We start from the raw sequence: 23,828 nt of genomic DNA on the forward strand, positions 1-23,828 counted from the left end.
TCAGGGGCATTGCTTTTATGACATGTTTCAGTAACCAGTAAATCAGTTTTACTCCGATATTTGGGCCAAAAGTTGATCACTTGCAGCGATCATACCAGAGCTGTTGGCCCGGAGCTGTGTGGTCTGTTTATTTATGGCTGTATGCATCATCAGAGCATGCCTTTGTGTATTTTTACTTGACAGGAGGATTCTTTTGTCAAATCACATAATATATCATAGATAATGAGTTGAATACGAGTCAATTTCATTGTATGTTTGTATTATCTCAAAGTCTGAAAATAGCTGGGAAAATAAAGTTGCTGAGTGTGTACATTTGTGATGTCCTGAATCTGATGATGTAGAGAAAACAAAGAAGGAATTGCAAGTAATTAGTTATGTGAAACACAAAATATGAATCTGATGAATAGAGGAAGTCAAAGAGTATAGAGTCAGATTAATCACTGTCGGGGTTGCATGTTCTTTCCTCATTCCAATACAAAGATTCTACATTTTTTTGTTATTTTCTCAGCTATGTTTGTCGTGCATTATTAGATCAGTGTCTGTGTGAGGTGTTGAGGACCGGGCGAAAGTTACCCCAGACAACGGTCTAGATTGTAGTTTTTGTGGGTCATGTGACTCTCATAAAGTCAGTGCCACACTTTGTGAATGTATGACAGCAGATGCTAGCGTTGGTTTGGTTGCAGATGGGTGCTTTTAGTTGGAGACTCTTCTGCGCTGCGATATACACAACAGCAGTATTTTATTTCAATATGTGTAAACAGTGAAAAAAGCAAAAGGATTTTTTTAGTTAATGTAGATCTGTCATAAACTAAGATGGTCGTATGGATTTTTATAATTATCACCTTATTAATACACAAACAATGTAGGATTTGAACTCTCCCCTTTTATGGTTGGACTGGACCACAGCATGCATTCATATTACTGTATGAGGCACTGTGAATCCCATTGTGGAAAAGGATATTGATCTTTTACTCTGAGGCGCATGAAAAGCCTGCTGTCTATGAGTGATTTATTTTCTTCACTTGTGGTCACATGGTTATTAACAAATGCCACAATGCAGAATAATTGCAAAAACAGCATTTCATTATGTGATAAGATTCTTGTAGATGTGCTGCCCTCATCTAATAATTGGACGCCTGCCTGATGCTTACATTTTCAGAATTTTTCATATAGATGCCATTCCAGTGGCAAAATATTTACTTTTTTATAAATGTAGAATATATTTTGGCCTGCGACAGATGTTGATATTTGGAAATGATAAAAATAAATCTCATTAAGCTGCTAGATAGCAATTTGAAAAGGCATTTTCTTGCAAATTAAAGCTCAAATCTAGGTGCTGATGACATGCAAACACCCAAATGCCCTTTTCAATTACATTTTTTGATTTAAAGTGACTCAAATTTATATTTTTAGAATAACAATGTATGAAATGACAATGTAAAAGGGGTCTTTGAACGTCTCCCTTTGGCTTCACAGAGCCTTAAAGCAAGTTTCATATCATTGTTTAGCTCTCTGGCCTGAACTTTACGGTTTTGATTCACTCTTACTGCTCTCATATGGTCGTTTTTGGCCCAAGCAGGTAGCTGTTTTTTAGCATTAAAGCTTTAAAAACCCACCATAGACAACTCGCTCAGCACCAAAAGGAGAGAGAGAACTGTCACAGGGGGAAAAGCAGAGGTGTAGCTGAAAACATTATTGATGCGCCCATTGGATTGTCCCAGTAACCCATGACGGTGAACCAGCACGCACAACGCCAATGCCCTGAGACCGTGACATCTTTTTCTGCCATGACACGTCACATTGTCTGCAGGGAAAAAAGGTAATTGTAGCCAGTCAAATAATTGCCTAAAGCGATAAAGTTTACCTTGCATGGCAGCTGGGTTTGGACTAACTAACTGGTCTGTTAACCGCTGATAAAAAAATCTTTCCATCTATGCCAGTGCACCTAGTATGTTATACTTGCTTGTCATTGTTGCTTGTAAAAAGTAATGTAGCGCTTATTGCGTTAATGACATTCCCGTGCAAATATCTGTCCCAAAATGCTGTATGACTGTTACTTGGCTGTCTAATAGTTAAAATGTGAACTTTGTTAGGAGGCTTGTTGAAGCACAATTAGGTCCCTGTGCCCTGAGGCAGAATTTCAGTTCAAAGGGCTTTCTCCTGAATCCTTTCAGTTGCATCTGGTGTGTAAGGAATGTTGTTCGACAGTGCTGCACATCGCTTTATTAATGTCAGGGATGGAGTATACTTCTTTACTGCAGCCCTGAGTTGTAGTCTGAAAACGTTTCACTGTGCGAGTGAAAAGAATGAGTCTGTGGTGTTGAACGTTGAGGCCTGGGCATTAATTGCCATGTCCTTGTAATGAGGGTCTGGATGAATCATCAAATCGAGCCGCAGACTCTTGACTTCTGTCAAACTCTCCTGCTCTCTTCTGACAAAGTGCCGAGGTTTAACTCTACTTGAATAGCTGAGTGTTCCCGAGCTCCTCTTCTCTAATGAATAACTGCTTTAAGAGGCAGGAAGAGTTAGGCTACATTAACCTAGGACAGATTCTCCTGAATGTTTATTGAATGACGGCAAGATTTAATTATGTTTTTATTATTGCGATAGGCAAGAAAGAAATTAGTGGCGAGAGTACTGACTGGAACAGATGTGGCAGCTTGTAGCAGTCAGACCAGAAAAATGCCGGGCGGAAAAAAAGATCGATGGCAGGACTAGTTTTACTTTTGGCAAAGTAAGCAAACAGCAGCTCTGCGTGCCATGACTGCTAGTCAAGCGGTAGGATTTCTCAGCTAATTCACTTTCCAAGCAGCAATATTTCCTCAAATAGAAGCACCATTTTGCCCTCCCTCCAGTGGACCTTAGTTAGTGCATGTCACTGTCAAGCTCAAGGTAAGTGCCTCATGTGAAGGAAGCAGTTAAAAATAAACTTTGCAGCAAGGTGAAAGTGAATATATGATTGTCAGTGCTTTCTTTTAAACAAATCACCCTCTAGGTAGGGATGAGTTTGATCATTGCCCCGACTCGTTGTTGACATGTGGATTTCAAGGCTGAGTGGACGTTAACAACACGACTGAAAGTAGCGTGAATGCCCCACGTTGACACTCGGGTGCAATCTCTTTTGGGGCGGTGCACTGCAAATAATTCTCTCGTGTCAGGGGCTAATCACCCTGGCTCCCCTCCCACAATCCATCAGCGTCTGGAGGCCGAGGCTTGCAGGGTTCTGGCAGCTGTTGTCGGGCTGAGTCAATCTGTTATGGTCTACGCCAGCATGCACAGGAGGGGGAGAGGAAGAGCTCTCAGAAGGACTCAGCAAGCGAGGGTGCTGCCACTGCTACGGGGAGATAACGAGAGGATTTATTTGTTAGGAGGGGCAGGATTTCGGGGCTTGTGTGTTAATTTTTGGCTGTTTTCTCTGTAAAGTATGTACAGGGGAAAGCCAGGTCAAAGGAGGAAGTGTTTTATTAACACAATATTTAAGTTAAACTTATGATAGTGGAGCCAAAACCAACACTAACAGTTTTTCCGATCATTGACGATCTTTTTAATAATTGTTTGTCATTTTTCAACTAAAAACTCATGATTAGCTGCTTCTGCCTGTGTTCAATTTTTATAATTTTTTTTTTTTTAGTTTTGACTATTGGTCGGACAAAACAAGACAGTTCAAGATGTTTCACCTCTGATGGACATTTCTTCTCTGACATTTCATAGACTAAATATAAGAACGATTCATTGTGAAACTAATCGGTACATTAATAAGATAATGGAAACAATTTCCAGTTGCAGCCATTAATGGCAGAAACACTACTATTAAATGCAATATGCCAAAGAATAACTGGAGCGAGAAATGGATTTAAGTGTACTTTTCATTTCGCTTTGTTCATAATGTCCATTATCATTAGTTATTCAGTTGTCAAGAGTCAGCTGCATGTCTTACTCTGTAGCATCCAGGCAGTTGTTTTTTTCCCCTTTTTTATTTTTTACCTAAAATCCACAGTCAGTATTTTCAAAAAGGTTTCATATTTACAAAAGAAATGCCAGTGGATTTAAATCCCCTTTGAGTGTTGTTCAGACATAGGTTATTTTTCTTAGTCATTATCGTGGATAACAAACTTGTCTCATGGATTCATCCAAATTGCTGATATTGCAGGGCTGTAACAGAGTTGTTAATAGTGGGAGAGGGAATTGGCAGACCTCTAAAATAAGATTCAGTCGTCAAGGCAAATATTTGGAGCTTTACTTCCATTTGCAGGCTGTTGAGAGGGCTCGGCTGTTCACAGGTTTCTGAGGGCAGACGGAGGCGAAAGGCTCAATAAATTATTATTTTTTGACATTTCTAGATGTAATACCACACTGAGAAAAATAAGTGAGGGAGTATTGCTGCCTACAAACCAGCAGGTGTACTTGAGGACATACTGGGGGGGTTCTGTTCTAAATATACGTTGTTTTCTTTTTGACTGATTATAGCAGGAAAAACACAGGTGTATGTAATAACACTAACGATGGTGCTCTTCCATTCACGCGTGCCTGTTAGCCTGTAAATGCACAATGCCACGGCCCTGAAACGTTGTTTTTTTTATTGCTGTGGAAAATGACCTAAACATGTTTGTTTTTATATGGCAGACTTTTATCTATGAGACATTTAAGATGGTGTTAGTAGATAGTAACAGGTGACAACAGCTGTTGGTCTCCCTCATTTGTAGACAGTTGTCCCCAGTCCCCCAATGTGCTCACAGTTACATTAAGGCTTTTCATGAATGCACTGGTATGTTCATCTTTAAAGTATTGTGTCCATCAAGTTGTAATGAAAGAAGTAGTTTTAAGGCTTTAGACCGGTACGTAACCTCACATTTCTCTCCCTCCCTCCCTCTACATACCCCATCCAATAAGATAATCTGGTCTGAAGTGGAGCAACACATGAGCTCATTGACTTGTTCATTTGATTAGTAGAAACCCCGCTCGTGTGTTTTGAGTCTCAGAAGTTTTCATATTTTTAGCAGATTATAGTTAAATTGCAAAACATGTATATGTTGAAAATTTGAACAAATTTACTAGTATTCAGAAAGAGCAAAGGCTAAAAACGTTTCTGCTTTGAACATTTGTAGAATTTTCTTTTTTGCGCTCTCCTTAGATCATTCACTTATTGACTGGGGTTGGTCATTATACGATACACACAGTGAGACGGCATACATTTGTCAACCGGCAGAGATAGTGATGCAAATTTTTCGCCATTTCTCTAACCGATAGTCGGTTGTCTTAACAATCAATAGTCAGTTAATCATTAACAATTTCTTCCTTTAGAAAATCGTTTTAACCACTGACATGATTTCCTATGTCCTCCACAAAATCAGAGGTTACATTAGGAGTTATAAGAACAGGTGAAGTAAACACCAAGTTGCTTGAATGATAAACTAAAAAACACAACTGACTTCCTTTTAAAATCGTGGCGCTCCCGTCTGTCACTATTAAACAATTGTATTACAGTTGTATTCTTCAATGTTACTCAGTAAACAGCAACTCCCAGCTTCATTTAGTATTTTAATTAGATCAGACTAGATGTGTTGGACATATTTAACAATGAATTAACATTTATTCCAAATTGCTTTAGCCTTCAACAGTAAGCACCTGTAATGTTAACCAAAAAAGGTAAAACAGGTAACCCCTACCCCTTCAGTCTGACTGGTTTTACTAGTCCAACGTTGTCCAGCCGCTGCTCAGCTGTACAGAGACAAACAACCAGGGACAAACAACAACGTCGCTTTATGTGACCCTTTACTGCCATGGCTTAAATGCGTCTAAACTCAGCTGGGATGTTTCCCTCACACAGTTCAGCACTTCTGTGCTGATGTTGTTGGAAGCATGCTTGATATTCGAGTCCTGCTATCCGAACCTCCGCCTGCGTTAAATGAGCAGCTGCCTCTTGTCATGATGCTAGTTTAGCGTTAGCCTCAGATAGCTTAACTGTACAGCCACCAAACAACAACTCTGTGGAATTTTCTCAACTTTATGCTAAGGAGTTCATCAACAGGACTGCCTCAGTGAGCAGTGAGAGGCACGCAGGGAGGTGCGTTTGATTTACAGTTTCTAAACATTTTCGGGTGGGCACAAAACAAATCACTCAATCTCATTAAAAAGTAAGAAGCTCAAGTGCAACTGCATGCTACAGCAAATCAACAGATCATTTTCTGACAGTTCCACCTCGGGTCCCTCGTCTTCATGCCTCATCTGCATTATCAGTTAATATATTTTTAATTGGTTAAATTGTTTACGCAATTAACGGTAAATTGATTGTTCAATGACATCCCTAGTCAGAGATTTGGCCATATCATTTATACCGTGGTAGCTATCCCATTAACATCTCTGCTTGTGTTAGGCCACGGCAGGACTGCTTTGTGGCAGTATTGGATTACGATTCGATTTCTACATCATAGTGGTGTTGACTTATTACCCATCAACAGATTCTCAAATGATTAAAATGTGTATAAATAGCATTGAAGTAGTGACAATAATGCTTTCCTCTGAATCTCCACCCAAGAATTTATTGACAGTTTTGACTCGATATAACCCACAGAGCTAATGCTTATTAGGTTGGCTTCAGGAAATGAAGAATATTAAGACAAGGGAGTCCAGCTGCATCTTTGATTTTTCCATCCGCCATGTACTCGTCTAAACGATTTGTGTACCCTACTTATAAATAGAAGGACAGGATGTGGTGGACAATGTGCTTTTATTTGAACCATCTTTTTAGATGTTGCTTCACTGAGAGAAAGAAAGAGGTTTCTAGAGAGTCTGCAGTGAACTTGGTGTATTCAATCGCTGACGCAGCTTCCACTCTTGAATACAAAAAGACTCTTCATGTTTCTTCCTGACCTCATTTTGCTTCTGGTCTTGGACAAACTGCTGTAACATTGAGCTGTTGAAGTTCTTGTAGTTGCGACCTGCTGCATTCACTTTGCTCCAGATTAAGTGAGATTAAGGACCAGGCGACTAATCAAGGTCGGCCCTGCCCTTCAAAATTGGGACCTGATGGCTTGTGAAAAGTCCCTTGATTAATGAAAGGAATTTACTTTAATTTAACTCTGCATACATGTAGCATGACCAATTAGATATGCACCTGCTTCAGAAAAACTCAGACAACCTTTCTTATTTTGGCTGAAATCTGAGATTTAGTATAAAGCAGTAGGGCTAACATGAAATCCACGATGCTTATCCTGCTGATGAAGGGAAAGACTATTGATCAGTGAGGGAAATTGGGATACCATTGCCTGAATCTTACAACCCAACAAAAGAAGAAAATGTAACAAAAATAGTAAAAAAAAATTGTGATTATTTAAGTACTGTATTTGGAAGTTATTTTAAAGGGATTTAAGAGTTCAGATAAAGTAACATAAATACAGTTAAGTAAAAAAATAAATAAAGGAACTTAGGCAATAACATGACTCCGGTTTTCGTTTTAGGTCACACTTTAAGTGTTTCTGCCAGTTGAGACAGTGTATGACAGGCCTGTTTGTAGTCTCAGAGTCTCATGTCCCTTTTCATCTCTGCCTAAAGTAATTATGGAGACGCGAATGGCTAAATGAGTACCATGTGGCAGCCTGTAATTAGATTTTTGGTAATGAATGGGTCAAACACCAGTTGCAGGCATTTGAGCACAGAAATTCCCTCTGAAGACAGGCGCTTTACAATGTAGTTGGTGCGTCATGAGGAATGTGGGCATGTCTTATAACAGGACATGGACGAGAAGCCTGTTTGAACTTTGGTTTGTCAAATGAAAAATATGTGATTTTCTTCTTTCTCACCCTGTCCGACATGACTTGCATTGATTAGATAAAGTGAAAATGATAAAAGAACTAATCAATACTGTCAAAAGTAATCCTCCTCACTTAGTCTAAGCTTTAGTGGCACTGCAGTTCCTTTTCCAGATGTAGACGACATTATAGACATTTTAGGAAATACTTTCAGCATAGTCACTTTAAAAATACATTTAATTCTCAAGGCATGCACAGCGTGAGCTCAAAGCTCCATTAAATAACCTCATAAGCAATCAAGCCCACATGTAAATACAATTTAAAAAAAGATAAATTCATGACCAGACTTTGCAGGAATTGGAAAAGCAAAGAAATGCTAGTCAAACGCTGCCTTACACACCACATCAAGAGGAATTAGTAGTGAATCTTGCCTCGAGTCCTGACTAAACTCATCTACATCTGTATTTAAACTATGCAGATTCAGTCTGTAACTTAAACACATTCACACATTCACATTCACTTATTTCCTCCCCTCTTCTGTGGACCGGTAGACTGCCATTCTGTGGTAGAACTTAGTTGTAGTTTGTTTTTTAAACATTCAAATAAACACATTTTTACTGCACTTTTGGTTCAAAAAGATTTAGTCCAACATCAATTTTGTTTTACTTAAAAAAGAAAAAAGAAGTAAAACCATAATAAAGGGATAAAGGAAAAAAAACAGCTTTCAGTTTCTAACCCTGTCGGGAGGAGCAAAGTAACAATGCTAACGAACCATTTTTAGGAAAAACCAAAGAACACGCAATTCAATTTTTGCCTACTGTGAGAGTTTCTGGCAACGACAAAGCAAGTGAGAATTAAAAATGTATCCCGTTTTTTTTTTCTAGCAGTCGGAGCTCATTATCAAAATGTGCGAGCTGTTGTTTGCTGAAAAATGAGGGAGTCCTGTGTGTCTGTACGTCTGCTCCGACTCTAATTGGCTGTCACACTCTCAGTCTGCACCAACACAGTGAGTCTCTCCTCGCCTCACCCCTTTGGGGGCAGCTTGTGCCACAGCAGTTTTTACAGCAGAGGCTTCAGTGACAGATTAGCGCTCGCTGCAAAGCCACTGCCATACATTTTGTTTATCATTCTCCCAGCTCGTACAAACGCATGAGCCTCATCACTGAAGATGCTGACAGATTGGTCGTCAGTTGTGATAAAGTCGCCATAAGAATTTTCTGGATACTTTTGATATTTGTTTTACCTTGGAGTGTCTTTTAAAAGTGGAACATGTGCTATCCCCTAAGACATGGGCACTTTTTTTTGGGAATTGCTCTCCTGTGTAATCTTTGTCATATTGCAGGAGCTTTGGAGGATGGGAGGCACCCAGGCCCATCTGTCATTATGAACTCATTCTCTCTCTCTCTTTGTCTCTGCCGTGCTAAAATGCTATTGAGCAAAGTTATAAATACACATAACCAGACGCGTTTGTTTCCAAACAGCAGGACAGTGAAGGGTGCGTTTCCTGTCTGCCTCCATGTGTATTTGTCTTCCCTCAAAGATAAAGGTGAATACGCTCGTATTTCGCACTGAGTAGGAAGGGGTCCACATGGAGGGCGACCTTAATTGCTTGTGTGCCGGGGCATCACCGTACCGATACTCCTGATGATCATAACGGCCTCACTGTCCTCTCTTCAGCCTTATTAGATACAGTAATTAAAGGAGCAGCAGGAAGCAGCACCCACCAGAATAACTGGAAAGTTTTTCAGTGCTAATACAGGATGTGGTACTTAAAGTTAAAGGCCATTATCTAAACTGGGCTTAACAAAATCTCTTTAATTTGGCCTGTATGGCAAAGTAATATGTTTTCAAGAAAGCACATTAGGCTTGGACTTTATGACGATATATATATATATATATTAGACTTTATGACGATATATATATACTGAGAAACTCCATGAATATATCAACCATTAGAGATTTTTATAAACCATTGAGTGATATCTCTTTTATATTGCTGCCAAAACATCTCCTTCCAAAAATTGTATTCAAGTGTCCCCAAAAACTACATTTTACAATATTACATTGAGATTTTTTTTACTCAGTAATGGACCTCTTTCCCCACAGGCATTTAGACTTGTTGTAGGAAAAGCACAGGTGAAACTGGTAACATTAACGATTGCTCAGTTCCATTAAATTTCCCAATAAGCTATAATTCAGAGAGCCAGCATGCACAATACCAGGGCCAACTCTTGGTGGAATGCAGGAATAATTAATGTAAAGAAATACAACTGTGCTTCTCCTACTATAACACGACAAAATGCCGTGTCGGGAGTATCAGCCATCGTATTCAGGTTTCTCAAAACTAAAGTGAAAGCATTGTAATCCTTGATAAGGCCTTACTTCAAACTATAAAATGCAAGGAAATTGTTTAAAATGGCAATTCGAATCTCTTGTAAACCCAATTTGAAAATAGTTGTTTTGTCCAATTTGGTGGTTTAAATAAATTTGCACTTATGATGTAAGGCAGGAATGAATACCCAAAGAAGTTGAGGCATACTGCTTTGTAAAGGAACAAGTAGTCTACCAGTCAAAAAGCCATTGTTATCATTGCATATCAGCCACACTCTGAGTGAAAGAATTGCACACATAGAATTGCACACATAGACAAGAAAATGTTGTATAAGTCACACAAGACATTTTCACAGCCACATCTGGCTTCGTCATTTCACCTGTTCTCAATATAAGTGGTAGAAGACAAAATAAAGTAAAAACATATTTGATGATCAAAATAATCAAAATGGTTGTCGTTTAATTTTGATCACAAAGTAATTGTTTCAGCACTTGACTATCACATCAGTTGTTTCTCTTAATAAAGTAGTACTTGATTCTTAGATCTAAAAAAAACTAAAAACTACATTTTCTAACTTTCCCTTTGAAGAACTACTCCACAGCCCTACAGGCACATCTGTAATTTACCAGTGGAAAAAAAAAGTCCTTGAGATGGCTCAGTCAGCCGTCTACAGATGAGCTGTGATCCATGGCTGCAACAGCTGCTCCCCTCACACAGCACTATGACTGTGCTATCCCCTGCAGCTGCTTCCATCTTTTTCCACCCATCACCTCCACGGGGAGTGCCCTACCTCGATCCTCTCCATGAAATCACAATTAATTATTTGAAGGGTTGTCTGCAAGCACAATGAGCGAGAGCCCCTTAAGGGGAGAAATGCATCAGGATAACATGGAGTCCCAGAAGCCATGATGAGTTTCTGGAGTGCAGCAGCATCACCTCCAGAGAGACTGTGTGCTCTCTGCTGCAGTAAGCTAAAAATGTTGTATATTTTGGATTTAAAACATTCACATGCTTCAGTTTTTACTAGTATCTCTTTTCTACTTAGACTAGAGCTGAGGGATGCAACTAAGGAATAAGTCAAATCAAATGTCTGAATATAGTGAATAATGCCTCACTATTACCTAAAGCCCAAGTAGAAACTGTCAAATGTCTTGTTTCGTCCAAACAACAGTTGAAGACCCAAAAGTTATTCAATTTAAATATAGATTTTTAAAAAAAAAAAAGTGGAGCAAGCAGTACATCTACACTTTAGAGAAGCTGGACGAAGGCAGTGTTTGGTATTTTCTTCCAAGCAAAATGACAATCACTTTTATCACATAGGCTTCAATCACACTAATCGATGTTTTTGTCAGTCAACTTATCGACAGCTCCATGTTGAATGAATGGAATGATTAGTGAGATCATTTATGACCTTGACCAGCTAAGAAAATCCATATGAAAAGGTTTAAAGTGATAAACAAACACTCTCACTGCCCTCAGCACCTATTGTAATATAATACATGTGAAGAACATTTATTTATAGAGAAAGGGAGCACACTAAGTTCTTTTTCTTATTGATTTCTCTGTATATACGATAAGTGGTCCCAGCCCTACAGTATATTTAACCTTCCTACAGCTGCCGTGGAAGTGATGAGTGGCTGACTTCAGAGAAATACTCCGGTATTAACTTGTGTAACTTTATCACACAGCAGAAAGAGACCTTTGTCTTCTTCTTTTTTACACCATGTGGTTTGGGTATACTGTGTGGCTAATATGGACACAGCTTTTTGTGTCTCAGATAGATGAATTAAATGTTTGGTCAGTCCACCACTTCTGTCTAGGCTGAAATATCTCAACAACTATTCAGTAAATTGCCATGATATATTGTTCATACATTCATGGTCCCCAGAGGATGGATCCTGCTTAGTTTGATGGTCTCCTGACTTTTCCTCTAGTGCTATCACAAGGTTCAAGTTTTTCTATTTCATTGAAATATACCCAACAATCGGTGTGCTAAAAACACACAGATTTGTCTTTTCCAGTTGTTGTCCAAACATTTGTTATTGTGCTTCCCAAAAACTTGATGAGGATCCAATTCAGGCTCAAAACGTTGCAATTTTTCTAAATCTCGAACAGTAAAAACTGGTATTTAAAGCAAGCCTTCTACAGTGTTGTGAGTCTCTTTTAAGTAGACCATCATTGGGTGAAAATTTCAGTTTTTCCAGTACTTTGATTTATGCACTGTACTGTGTTTATTGTTATGCACCAAATTCCCTGTATGTGTAACATATTTGGCAATAAACCGTTTCCTGACTCTGGTGACAAAATACCTGCAAAAGTAATTGCATTACCATTAGCCTCAGCTGCAGTTTGTGGTTAGTATTAATTAGCGAATGTTAGCATGCTAACACATATAAGTAAGATGAACATAAATAAGATGTTAGCATTGTCATTGTGACCCAGTTGGCATAAGGAATTGAGCGTTTCACTAAAAGCACCGTTGTGCCTAAGATTCAGTGTTTGCACCTAGGAAAAGAATAATTGATGATGAAGGAGGCTGTCTGACGAATTACACATTACTTTATGACTGTTTGTCCTTGTTTATTATTTATTTTTCAGATTGATTAAGCAGCAAATCAAACATTAAGCAGTGGAAGAGAGCGTTTGAATTGGGGTGGAAAATCACTCTTAAAGTCAGTCTTCTCATTAGAAAAAGATATTTCTTCTTGAGACATTAAAAGAAAATTCAAAGATCCATCTTCTTAATATTTCAGCCCTTGCAGCACCTACGTCTTTGAGCCGTGCTAGCTGGGGCCTTATTAAAAATACAAGCTGTGTGATCTTTCTGTCAGCCTTTAAATCCCTCAGTTCATCTTACTATCTGTCAAAAGCTCAGTCAGATCCCTCACAGACAGGCGGAAAAAAACCACCCACACACACACACACACACACACACACACACACACACACACACACACACACACACACCATCATCCTGTTTTGAGGAAAGGTATGTCACTTCTCAGAAAGTTCAATATTCACCAGCTGCTCCATCTGCATTTCCCCGTCTTCCCCACATGAGATGCGACCCTTGAATTGAACTGGTTGTTGTAAAGTAAAAACCTGTTATAGTTTGATGTCGATTCTGTGCTTTTTGTTTCTTCATAAAGGAGTTTCAGGACTGTCTCAGAACCCCAGTATGCAGAGAGACTGTTCAAACATTTATACAAGCGCTCGCCCTCGAATGTCTGGGAACTTGAAAGTAGCGTCCCACTTCTTCATTCAGGCTCTCAGCTCGGCACCTGCAACTGCTATTCTAAAGAGACCAGATGAAGATATTCTGCCTAAATCTTCTTGACACTAATCACAGCACGATGCATCTCTGAGTGCCTGCAAACATTACATACTCTCACGCTCTCTGACTTGACTTGAGCCAGGAACTTGATCTTTATTGATACTAAAACCTGAGTTGAATGCATCTCGTCAGTTTCCAGACCTCTAAATCAAATGAACAGACTGCTAGACTAATACAGGCAGCGTTATTCTTAGGCCTGACCAGTAATTCGCTGACTAAGTCACTGCTTGCTCAGTGCTGCTAACCATGTGGAGCAAAAGGGTTTTTTATCTGGGTCATCGGTGGGGCGGCTGTGCTTTAGCTTCTCCTGTCCCCTGAGAAGACTACAGACTACAGATTTGAACATGTTGCAGGGTTTAGCCTTCTGGATATGGGTTGGATAGTATATCATATTAGTATTGGTTTTCAGTATGATTAATGAAATATTTACACACTTTAAGATAAATCATCAAATGTAAGGAAGTAATTCAACATGGCAAAATCTTTGCAAAGAATAATATAGTATAATGTGTTACTTGGTCTCTGCAGCTATACAGTGAGTATTTCCCAGTAGAGTTGTTATGATACCAGTATCAGAAATGCATCCGCTACAACCTTAAATGCCGGATTGGATTTCGGCAAGTACTTGAGTCTATCCACCGATCCAAAATTGTGTTATCGCTTCATATTTATCAGCTCACTTACTCTTCACATAAACAACAACAACAACAACGTCTGTCACTCTCTGCCCAATCCATACACCCTGCATGTTAGTTTAACAAGACTGCTGCGTCCGAAAAGGATGATGGAAGAAACTAGGGAGTGAGCCATCTCGCCTTTTTTTTTTTTTTTTTTTTAAACATCTCTGGTGATAGTTGCACATGCACAGTACTTGATTGAGCAGGTGCTGGCGGAAAGTGTAACAATAGCCATCCATCCATCTTCCGTAACCGCTTATCCAGTTAAGGGTCGCGGGGGTGCTGGAGCCGATCCCAGCTGTCAACGGGCGAAGGCAGGGTTCACCCTGGACAGGTCACCAGCCTATCACAGGGCAGACATATAGAGACAGACAACCACTCACACTCACATTCACACCTACGGGCAATTTCAGAGTCATCAATTAACCTAACCTGCATGTCTTTGGACTGTGGGAGGAAGCCGGAGAACCCGGAGAGAACCCACGCTGACACGGGGAGAACATGCAAACTCCACACAGAAGGTTGTCCGGCCCGGGAATTGAACCCGGGCCCCTCTTGCTGTGAGGCGACAGTGCTAACCACTACACCACCGTGCAGCCCTAACAATAGCCAGATCTAGCGAATTGTCAGCAATTTGTCAATATTTTACTCTGGAAAATCTCAGCAGCAAAACGGCTCCATATAAGTCTGCAAGGGTTTAGTTTTTAGGGGGGGACACACAGACACAAATTAGTTTCAACACCAGTAACTATAATCTTGATATGTTTTAAAAAGGGTGCGACTTGAGCCATGCTATACAACAATGCTAAGCAATCCTATCACATCCATACAGGGTTAGTATTACACAAATGTTCAAAAAATGATATTTATATATTTGTTTTGACGCACTGGTATCCGATTGGTACTGCACTGTATTGGTCGATACACAACTTCAGGTATCGGAGTTCAGGAAAGGAAAAATTGGCATCGGAACATCTGTTTTCCCCCGATGGCTCCATTTAATATTGTTACTGCAGACTGTGTTGTAAAAGGTGACGGCAAGGACGAGCATATCCGTATCTCTCTTTGAGCGCAAATAGATTTAATAGCTCTCTCATACACGTCTTGTATGCCCAAAGCGTTAAAGTGAAAATGGCTCCAACGGCAGCCCTTTAGGTGCTTAACACCGAACCGCGTTGCAGCTCAGCGGCAGGTAATGATGGCATTATCATTGATCCCCACAAAGTAAATCCAGAGCGATCGATGCTTTCCTCTGTGTTTTCCATGCTGACAGCAGTCGGATTAAGCCGACTGCAGCAGAGAGGAGACTTTCTGCAGATTAGAAAACTACAACTGAAGAGATTGAGATTTAGTTTCTATCTGTGTGTGTGTTGCTCTGTTTCCCAGAAGCAGGACTTTTAAACCAGCATGTTTTTGGTTCCAGATTAGGCCTAGCAACAGCACTTGCCAACATCTGTCTGCCATCACCCCTGTGACACTGGCAGTCATGCAGCAATTAATCAGACTGTTGTGATAGTCGCCACTCGGTCACTCTGCACCTCGGGCACGTCACGAAGCAGCAGGATGAGAGTCAGCGTTCAAAAGGTCCGATGTCCTGGGAGTTTTTACTGTACATGTACCTACCTAACTTCACTAAAGGCCACTGGCCTGTGGTTACTTCTTAGGACCAGAGCATCTTGTCTAATGTTAACCTGGGTTACTCTGTTCCCTCATTTGACTGTGGCTGCACATTTGCAGCCGATCATATACCGAATATTCACTTCTGTAACTGAAGCAGTGTGATGCTCTGTAATTGCTGCTTGAGATGGCATTTGGCAAAGTTAGCCTCTAGTCAGGGGCTTGGTAATGCTTTGGCACTATTTTAAATGCAGATATATCCAGGTAATCCAGAAGCATTCACGCTTAGTGCTGCTGGAAAACACAACTGTATTATGATTGATGATGGGACTCAGAAAGCAATATGTTTCAGGTGTTCTAGAAAGTATTTTTGTGTGGCATTGAATCTGCGACCTTGAAATCAACTCATAAAATAGGGCTGAATTTGATTAGTCAAAAGGCAGAAAATCATTCATCAACAATAATAGATGCATTGATAAAGTCATTTATCAAAGGAAACTGCGGAACATTTGCAACTTTCAGCTTTCTCAGATTTGAGGCTTTTGCTGCTTTTTCAGTTTTATATCATTGTAAATTGAATCTCTTTGCGGTTTGGACATTTGAACAAGGGAGTTTAGGCGCTTGGAAATACTGATGAGCATTTTCATATTTTTAAGACTGAAGGATTTCACAATCAAAAATATAAGTTGTCAATCAATGAATTGGTCAATTAACAGAAAATGAATCATCCACTATATCACTATTTTCATATTCGACTATTCGTTTCTGTCGTTGTTGTCAGCTTGAACATTATCTGTTCAGCGTCTCAAAAGTGAAGATTTGCTACTTTATTCAGTTTCATATCATTGTAAATTAAATAACTTTGGGATTTGGATTATTGTTGGGACAAAATAAAGAATATGAAGACCTTGGGGTCTGGTGAATTATAATTGCCAGTTTTCATTATTATCCGTTAAAATAATGAATCACTTAATTCAGAAAATAATGGATGATGAAAATAATTATTTTCAGCCCTTTGATTAAAAAAAAATGTGGACTGAGGTGTGTTTTTGAAGATGTTACAAATAATAAAAACATTGTATTTGACAGCAGAGAACTGTGTATCTGGTCTAACATCATGCAGCCTGATGGTATGTAAGGTTTACGGTGCATTCAGACATGCAGCTAGAAGGAGACAAGTAGCAGCAGGATGGCGGTCATTTTAGGCAAGATGAAATCACGTGCCTGCCATGTGATTGGCCAGTACCTTTCCACATTCCTCTCCTTGACAGGCGAGTGCACACACACACACACACACACACACACACACACACACACACACACACAGACACAGACACACACGCACACGCCAGCTGTGTGGCAAGATGCTGTTTTTCAGGAGTCTGGGGGGAGAAAGTAATCTCTAAACATCAGAAATGCCCGTCACATGGAGGCAGCACGGAGAAATGATTTCTTGACTGTGACAGAATTAGGCTTTTTTTTTTTCTCTGTTTGTTTTTAAAGATGGTATCTGTACATTTTGATCTAGCCGGGCAGCAATGAAAGCGTTCCAACCACAGAGGTTTGAATTCACCAGTCGGGGGAATAACATCCTTATCAAGAGGAGCTGTTATCTCGGCAGCAGGTAAACACACCACCTGCGTTCCTTTTCGCCTCTGCGACGGCGTCACTGAACTGCACTGTTTTATCGAGGCTCCCGGTCAGTGTTGTCGGGTTAGCACTGTATGTGATGAGGGCTGTTTGGCTCTTGGCCTACAGAACATCCTCTGGGTTTGTGCTGTGGTGTGATTGAGCAATAGATCTTCTGCCTTCTGCTTGTGGACAGGAAAAAAATCTGAAAAATCTGTGCTGAAATTTTAATTATGCTCAAGATGTAAGAATCTTTCAGTTACGTTCACGCCTGTTTAAAGGGACTATTATATAACTTCCAGTTTTACTTTGGATTTTAGCCAAGAGCTATTTTTTCAAAAACATCTGCATACTGAAAACAACTCCTCACGTTTTGGATTTTTCCTTTCTTTTTTTAACCAGCTCCTATCTATTAAGGAAGATGTATCTATGGGTACTCTTGCATTGATCTTAACATAAATCACAAGCCATTATATTCTGAATGCTCACCTCCATTGGCCTTTGGAGCATCTTGAAAACTTTGAAATGAAACTGGCAATAGCACAGTAGTCTGCATCTGAAGGTGCAGCTGGTTTCCTTTGTGAAAGCCTGAGCCTTTTTCTCTTCTGAGCCAGCGAAGAGGAATCCACATCACTTTCTAAGATGGACCGTTATCAGGGATGCTCAGTAATTTGAGTCGGTGATGAGGTCGGGATGCCTCTAATGAGATTTGCTGGAGGTGATGGTGGTGTTGGCTCGCCTGCTGTGTGTAGTTCAACAGTGACGGCTCTCCCCCGTTGTGTTCTCTTTCTCTGTGACTTAGGAAGAGAAGATATAGAAAGAAAAAGAGATACACCCTCTGGTCTTCTGCAGCACACTGATGATTTCTTTTTTTTCCTAGACTAAACAATCATGCACATAATGCGGTGGAAAAAAAATGGATGAGCTGCAGAGCTTGCTTTACAAAGAAACATTTACAGTGGCTGACTACGGAAAGCCTGACTATAAATAAAAGCTTCTGTGGACCTTACCTTGGGGCCGTTTAGCATTTCAGAAGACTGTCTTTAATAATGCAAAATACAAAAGTGACTAACATCCAGGACATATGGGAGGTTTGCTTCGCTCAAAGTAGCTTGAAGTTTTGAGAGGTGCATGCAAAATGTATGATATTTTCTGACATAAAATAAGACGTCTTTGTGGGTTCTACCTGTTAAATCCAGCTCATTCTTTCTTAACTAGTAGTCACTCTGATCTACAGATAATGATTTAATCATTGTCACTCATTTTTTTTTTTGATATTCTCTCCCAGGTTCCTGTTTTGAGAAGAAAGAGAAGATTTCAGAAGCCCCATCTCCAGAGGAATTCCTGACAAGGGGCCAGAAAATGAGCACAACCCTGATAGAAGCAACCGGCCCGCCCAGCAATCTCACTGATCTGTGAGCAGCCATGCCATCACCTCATCACCCATCGAGGGGAGCCCCTCTCCAGACGCAGGACTGTTTTCTGACATAGATTTGGAACAATTGGAACCTTGCAATAGAAATGGCATTAGTTTGTGTGGGCTATAACACATTAGAGTACATATTCGAATACAGGTGAGGCTGAACCTCGAGCCAATATTCACAGGACTCTTGAGAGGAGGTAAACGGTCCCACATGACCTTCACACAAGGACAGAGCCACAGCCCAGCTTTGATGATTTAGTATCCATCCCACTACCTTGCTGACAAGGTCGTATCATGGCTGCTGCTGATCCCCATAGCAACGGTTCCTTGGTTGGGCGAGGAGCAGACTGAGAGAGTCAACAATGCAGCGTAACGGCGGTGGAGGGGGTGCCGGTGGCCAGCCATGGGTGTTACGGCGCGTGCGCCTCACCTGGCTCAGTTTCATGCTCTTCTTCATCCTGGTCTTCTTCCCACTCATCGCCCACTACTACCTCACTACCATCGACGAAGCTGGGGGTCCCGACAAGCGCATCTTTGGGCCGCGGCCCGGCGGTGAACTGTGTGAGGCAAAACATGTGCAGGACCTCTGCCGGATCCGCGAGTCAGTCAGCGAGGAGCTGCTGCAGCTGGAGGCCAAGAGGCAGGAGCTCAACGGGGAGATCGCCCGGCTCAACCTGCGCATCGAGGCCTGCAAGCGGAGCATCGACAGCGCCAAGCAGGACCTGCTGCAGCTAAAGAACGTTATCAGCCAGACGGAGCATTCATATAAAGAACTGATGGCCCAGAACCAGCCCAAGTTATCGCTGCCAGTCAGGCTGCTGCCGGACAAGGAGGACCCGGGTCTGCCACCACCCAAGTCTGCCCGCTCCTGCCGCCTACGCTCCTGCTTCGACTATGCGCGCTGCCCTCTTACGTCTGGCTTTCCTGTGTATGTCTACGACACGGGCTCCTATTCATGGGCGGATTATCTTGACCCACTGGTGAAGCAGGCTTTTGCAGCTTCAGTAAAGAGCAACATTTATATAACCGATAACCCCAGCATCGCTTGTCTGTATTTGGTGTTGGTAGGAGAGCTACAAGAGTCCTCCTCCCCACCGCCATCTCCTTCAGAGCTGGAGAAGCAACTAAAAGCTCTCCCTTACTGGAGGTCTGATGGACACAATCATGTACTGGTGCATTTTTCTAGAAAGTCCATGACACAGAACTTCCTGTATAATGTGAGCACAGGACGGGCGGCAGTCGCTCAGTCCACCTTCCTGGAGCAGCAGTACCGTGAGGGCTTTGACCTGGTCGTTTCTCCACTGGTTCATGCCCTCTCAGAACCAAATTTTTTGGAGGTGCCCCCTCAAGTTCCCGTAAAGAGGAAATACCTCTTCACCTTCCAGGGGGAGAGGGTGGAGTCGCTGAGGAGCAGCTTACAGGAGGCACCCCCTCAGTCTTTCGAGGAGGAAATGGAAGGAGACCCACCGGCCGACTACGACGATCGCATCATCGGCACCTTAAAGGCGGTGCAGGACAGCCACTTGGATCAGGTGCTGGTGGAGTTCACCTGCAAGAACCCACGGCCAAGTTTGCCGACCGAGTGGGCTCTTTGTGGAGAGAGGGAGGACAGGCTGGAGGTCCTCAAGGCTTCAACTTTTGGCTTGGTGATCGCTCCAGGGGACGGACAGCTGGTGGCCTCAGCAGGCTGTGGGATGAGGCTCTTTGAGGCCCTAGAGGTAGGGACCATTCCAGTCGTGCTGGGCGACCACTCCAGGCTGCCGTATCACCAGTTTATTCGCTGGAGTGAAGCAGCCATTATTGTCCCCAAGCCTCGCGTCACAGAGCTACACTTCCTGCTGCGCAGCCTATCGGACAACGACATGTTGGCCATGAGGCGTCAGGGCCGCTTTCTGTGGGAGACCTACTTCTCCACCACGGAGAATGTCCTCAACACCCTCCTGGCCAGCATCAGAACCAGCATCCAGGTTCCTGCTGCACCCATCAAAGAAGAGCCCGCCGTCGAGATTCCCCACAAAGCAGGGAAGATGGCAGGTACTGATGCCAACCTGGCTGACAACGGGGATCTGGATTTGGGTCCTGTCGAGACAGAGCCCCCCTACGCCTCGCCACGCTTCCTCCGCAACTTCACATACACAGCTGCAGAAACTTATAGAACGTGGAACCGGGCCCCGGGGCCTTTCCATCTGTTCCCTCACACCCCTCTGGACCCCGTGCTGCCCTCCGAAGCCAAATTCCTTGGCTCAGGTACTGGTTTTAGGCCTATCGGTGGAGGTACGGGAGGCTCGGGGAAGGAGTTTCAGGCAGCTCTAGGAGGAAATGTGCCCCGAGAACAGTTTACCGTGGTGATGCTGACTTATGAGAGGGAGGAGGTGCTAATGAACTCTCTGGAGAGACTTAATGGCCTGCCGTACCTCAACAAAGTAGTGGTGGTGTGGAACTCGCCCAAGCCTCCTTCAGATGACCTGCTGTGGCCAGACATCGGCCTGCCGATTGTGGTGAGCACTCCTTTCAGAAAAAGTTCAACAAATGTTCACATATTCATCTAAATAGTGACGGTTTCTTGTGTAAGGAATACATCTCTGTCTCATCCTGTCCCTCTGAAGTGCAAAAAAAGTAACCTGAAGTACATCACATTGAGCTGTTTGGATCAGTGCCTCTTTGAAACTCTGCAGGAGTCCGTACCAATTACCAGCAGCTTTACTAAAAGATGTGAAGAAGTCTGACATCCATGAATAATACAATTTGTGCTTTTGAATTAAGCCCGGAAAATAAAATATTCATGTGGTTCATATTCACACTATTAGTTAGTGACAGGGACATGTGGTGCACTGTGAAAGAGGAGCTAAAGAAATAGATTCCGTATCTGTCATTGCGAGTCTCTGGTGTTATTTGGCACTTAGCCTGAACAGTATATTTACTGATTCTGTAGGCGACATGTAAACCTAGATCGTATGGCAACCTCATAGGCACTTAAGCCCATGTATGTCATACCTCTGTGCTAAGATGTGTCGGTAATATAATGAGTCATATGCAGTCCGGTCCCATTAAACAATCACAAACTATTTTAAAGTTATATGCATCATGTAGAAGTACAACTTTTGGTTTCTAGCATTACTCGAAATGTACTTAACTATACTAACTGCAGATTCTCTAAGTTAGAATTCTTAAAGTATCAGTCCTCACAAAAATGTCTGACAGAAACGTTGTCCACTCCTGCAGGTCGTCCACACAGAAAAGAACAGCCTCAACAACCGCTTCCTTCCCTGGGACGCCGTGGAAACCGAGGCCATCCTGTCGATTGACGACGATGCTCATCTACGCCACGATGAGATCATGTTCGGGTTCAGGTCAGTGATATTGTCAGAATGCACGCTTTTTAAGGGATTCATATATTCAAGAGGAACGGCCTATAGACAAAATTTCGCCATCACTTTTAGCTGTGGTAACATAAGGGGGTATGTCATTACTTTTTTGGCATTTTACAGTTTAACATAAAAAGCTTTGATCCGAGTGGATTTAATGTGTTTTTTTTAATTAATAAACAGAAAAAATTATCAAAAGAAAATCGACCTAATTAATGACAAATATAAAACATAAGCTACTTTTTTGCTTAAGTTATCATCTTTTTAAAGGCACTGCATTGTCAAGGCAATTAATTTAGATTGCTTTTTTTTTTCTCCTCAGGAGTAATTCTGAGATGAAAGGTAAAAAAATGCAGTAAAATATACGGGATGCTTAGTCTCTAGTGAGAAGAGAAAATGTCCTAAATAAATTAGAAAAGCATCGCATTCCTGAAACTGCTAAATTAGACAAAGAAACTGAACCAACTGCTTGAGGCCAAACCAGAGAAAAATAAAAAGGCCAATGCCTCGTAGTTCTGTACCGAGATGAGCTAAATGTGAAGGCCGTGTTTAAACCAATTAAACGAGCATCTTGAGATATTTATTATATTTATATTTATTTATTTATACACCTCCCCCAGACTCGTCTACAACTTGGTGCTTTAACAGCTTGTGTGTGTGTGCGTCTGTGTGTAGGGGGTCATTTGTCGTGAGTTATCTCAAACTCACCCAGGAATGTTTCCTCCACTCCACGCAGCTGACTGTTAGACGTTAAAGCTGTGTCACATTTGAGACATTTCATTGCTTTTTTTTTTTTACATTTCTTGCATCTTCTGTGTCTGTAGAAGGAATTCCAAGTATCTAATCTGATTAACTGAAACACAGTGTTTTTGTCCAATACTTTCCTGCAGTAACTGGGCTACATTATGTGTGATTATGAGCCAAGAGAGACAATTTGGTCTTTAATATACTTATAGAAGACAAATGAATGGTTACTTAATTGCTCCCAAGGGGGAAATAGTTGTCACATTGCCTGGAAACAGTTGATAACAAGTTTAAACAGATGGATTGTAAAATGGTGGCATATGAACAGACGGACACTTGGAAACCAAACTAATGACCATTCAAAAAGTGACAAATAAGATAATGTCGTCAATAAAAGACGGATTAATTCTGCCCCGTCACGTCTTAATTACTTGATTTTAAAAAGAAGAATTCTGCTGACTCTGAGTTCTGCGGTGTCTCCCAGAGTGTGGCGTGAGGCCAGAGATCGCATCGTGGGTTTCCCCGGGAGGTATCATGCATGGGACGTGAACCACCAGTCCTGGCTGTACAACTCCAACTACTCCTGTGAGCTCTCCATGGTCCTGACAGGAGCTGCTTTCTTCCATAAGGTCAGATCTTATACTCCAAAAAAAAGACATACAGCATTTAACACAATTTACCTTTTTGCTGTCTCATAGCCGTATCATTCACTTCTTCAATTCGTGTTTGTATCTTTTGTAGTACTACGCCTACCTGTACTCCTACGTGATGCCCCAAGCCATCCGGGACATGGTGGACGAGTACATAAACTGCGAGGACATTGCCATGAACTTCCTGGTCTCTCACATCACCCGCAAACCCCCCATCAAGGTCAGTGACGGAGCATGCAGGCCGGCTGTGCTCCGCTCAGCACCAGCAAACATTGTGTCTGCCTCAGGGTGCTGTGTATTTATATTTTT

The 23,828-nt window shown here is 41.6% G+C and overlaps 1 protein-coding gene across 1 annotated transcript in view; it reads left to right on the forward strand.

Moving 5' to 3' along the window:
* extl3 (exostosin-like glycosyltransferase 3) overlaps nt 1-23,828 on the forward strand; it is a 29,756-nt gene that overhangs the window by 1,389 nt on the left and 4,539 nt on the right. Inside the window, exons 2-5 of the mRNA XM_054618934.1 lie at nt 18,626-21,258; nt 21,983-22,110; nt 23,354-23,498; nt 23,611-23,739. Coding sequence (XP_054474909.1) covers nt 19,123-21,258; nt 21,983-22,110; nt 23,354-23,498; nt 23,611-23,739 — 2,538 coding nt within the window. The 5' untranslated portion in view covers nt 18,626-19,122. The remainder of the gene's footprint in view (nt 1-18,625; nt 21,259-21,982; nt 22,111-23,353; nt 23,499-23,610; nt 23,740-23,828) is intronic.

This window comes from Anoplopoma fimbria, chromosome 18, assembly GCF_027596085.1.
Source record: "Anoplopoma fimbria isolate UVic2021 breed Golden Eagle Sablefish chromosome 18, Afim_UVic_2022, whole genome shotgun sequence".
NCBI lineage: Eukaryota > Metazoa > Chordata > Actinopteri > Perciformes > Anoplopomatidae > Anoplopoma > Anoplopoma fimbria.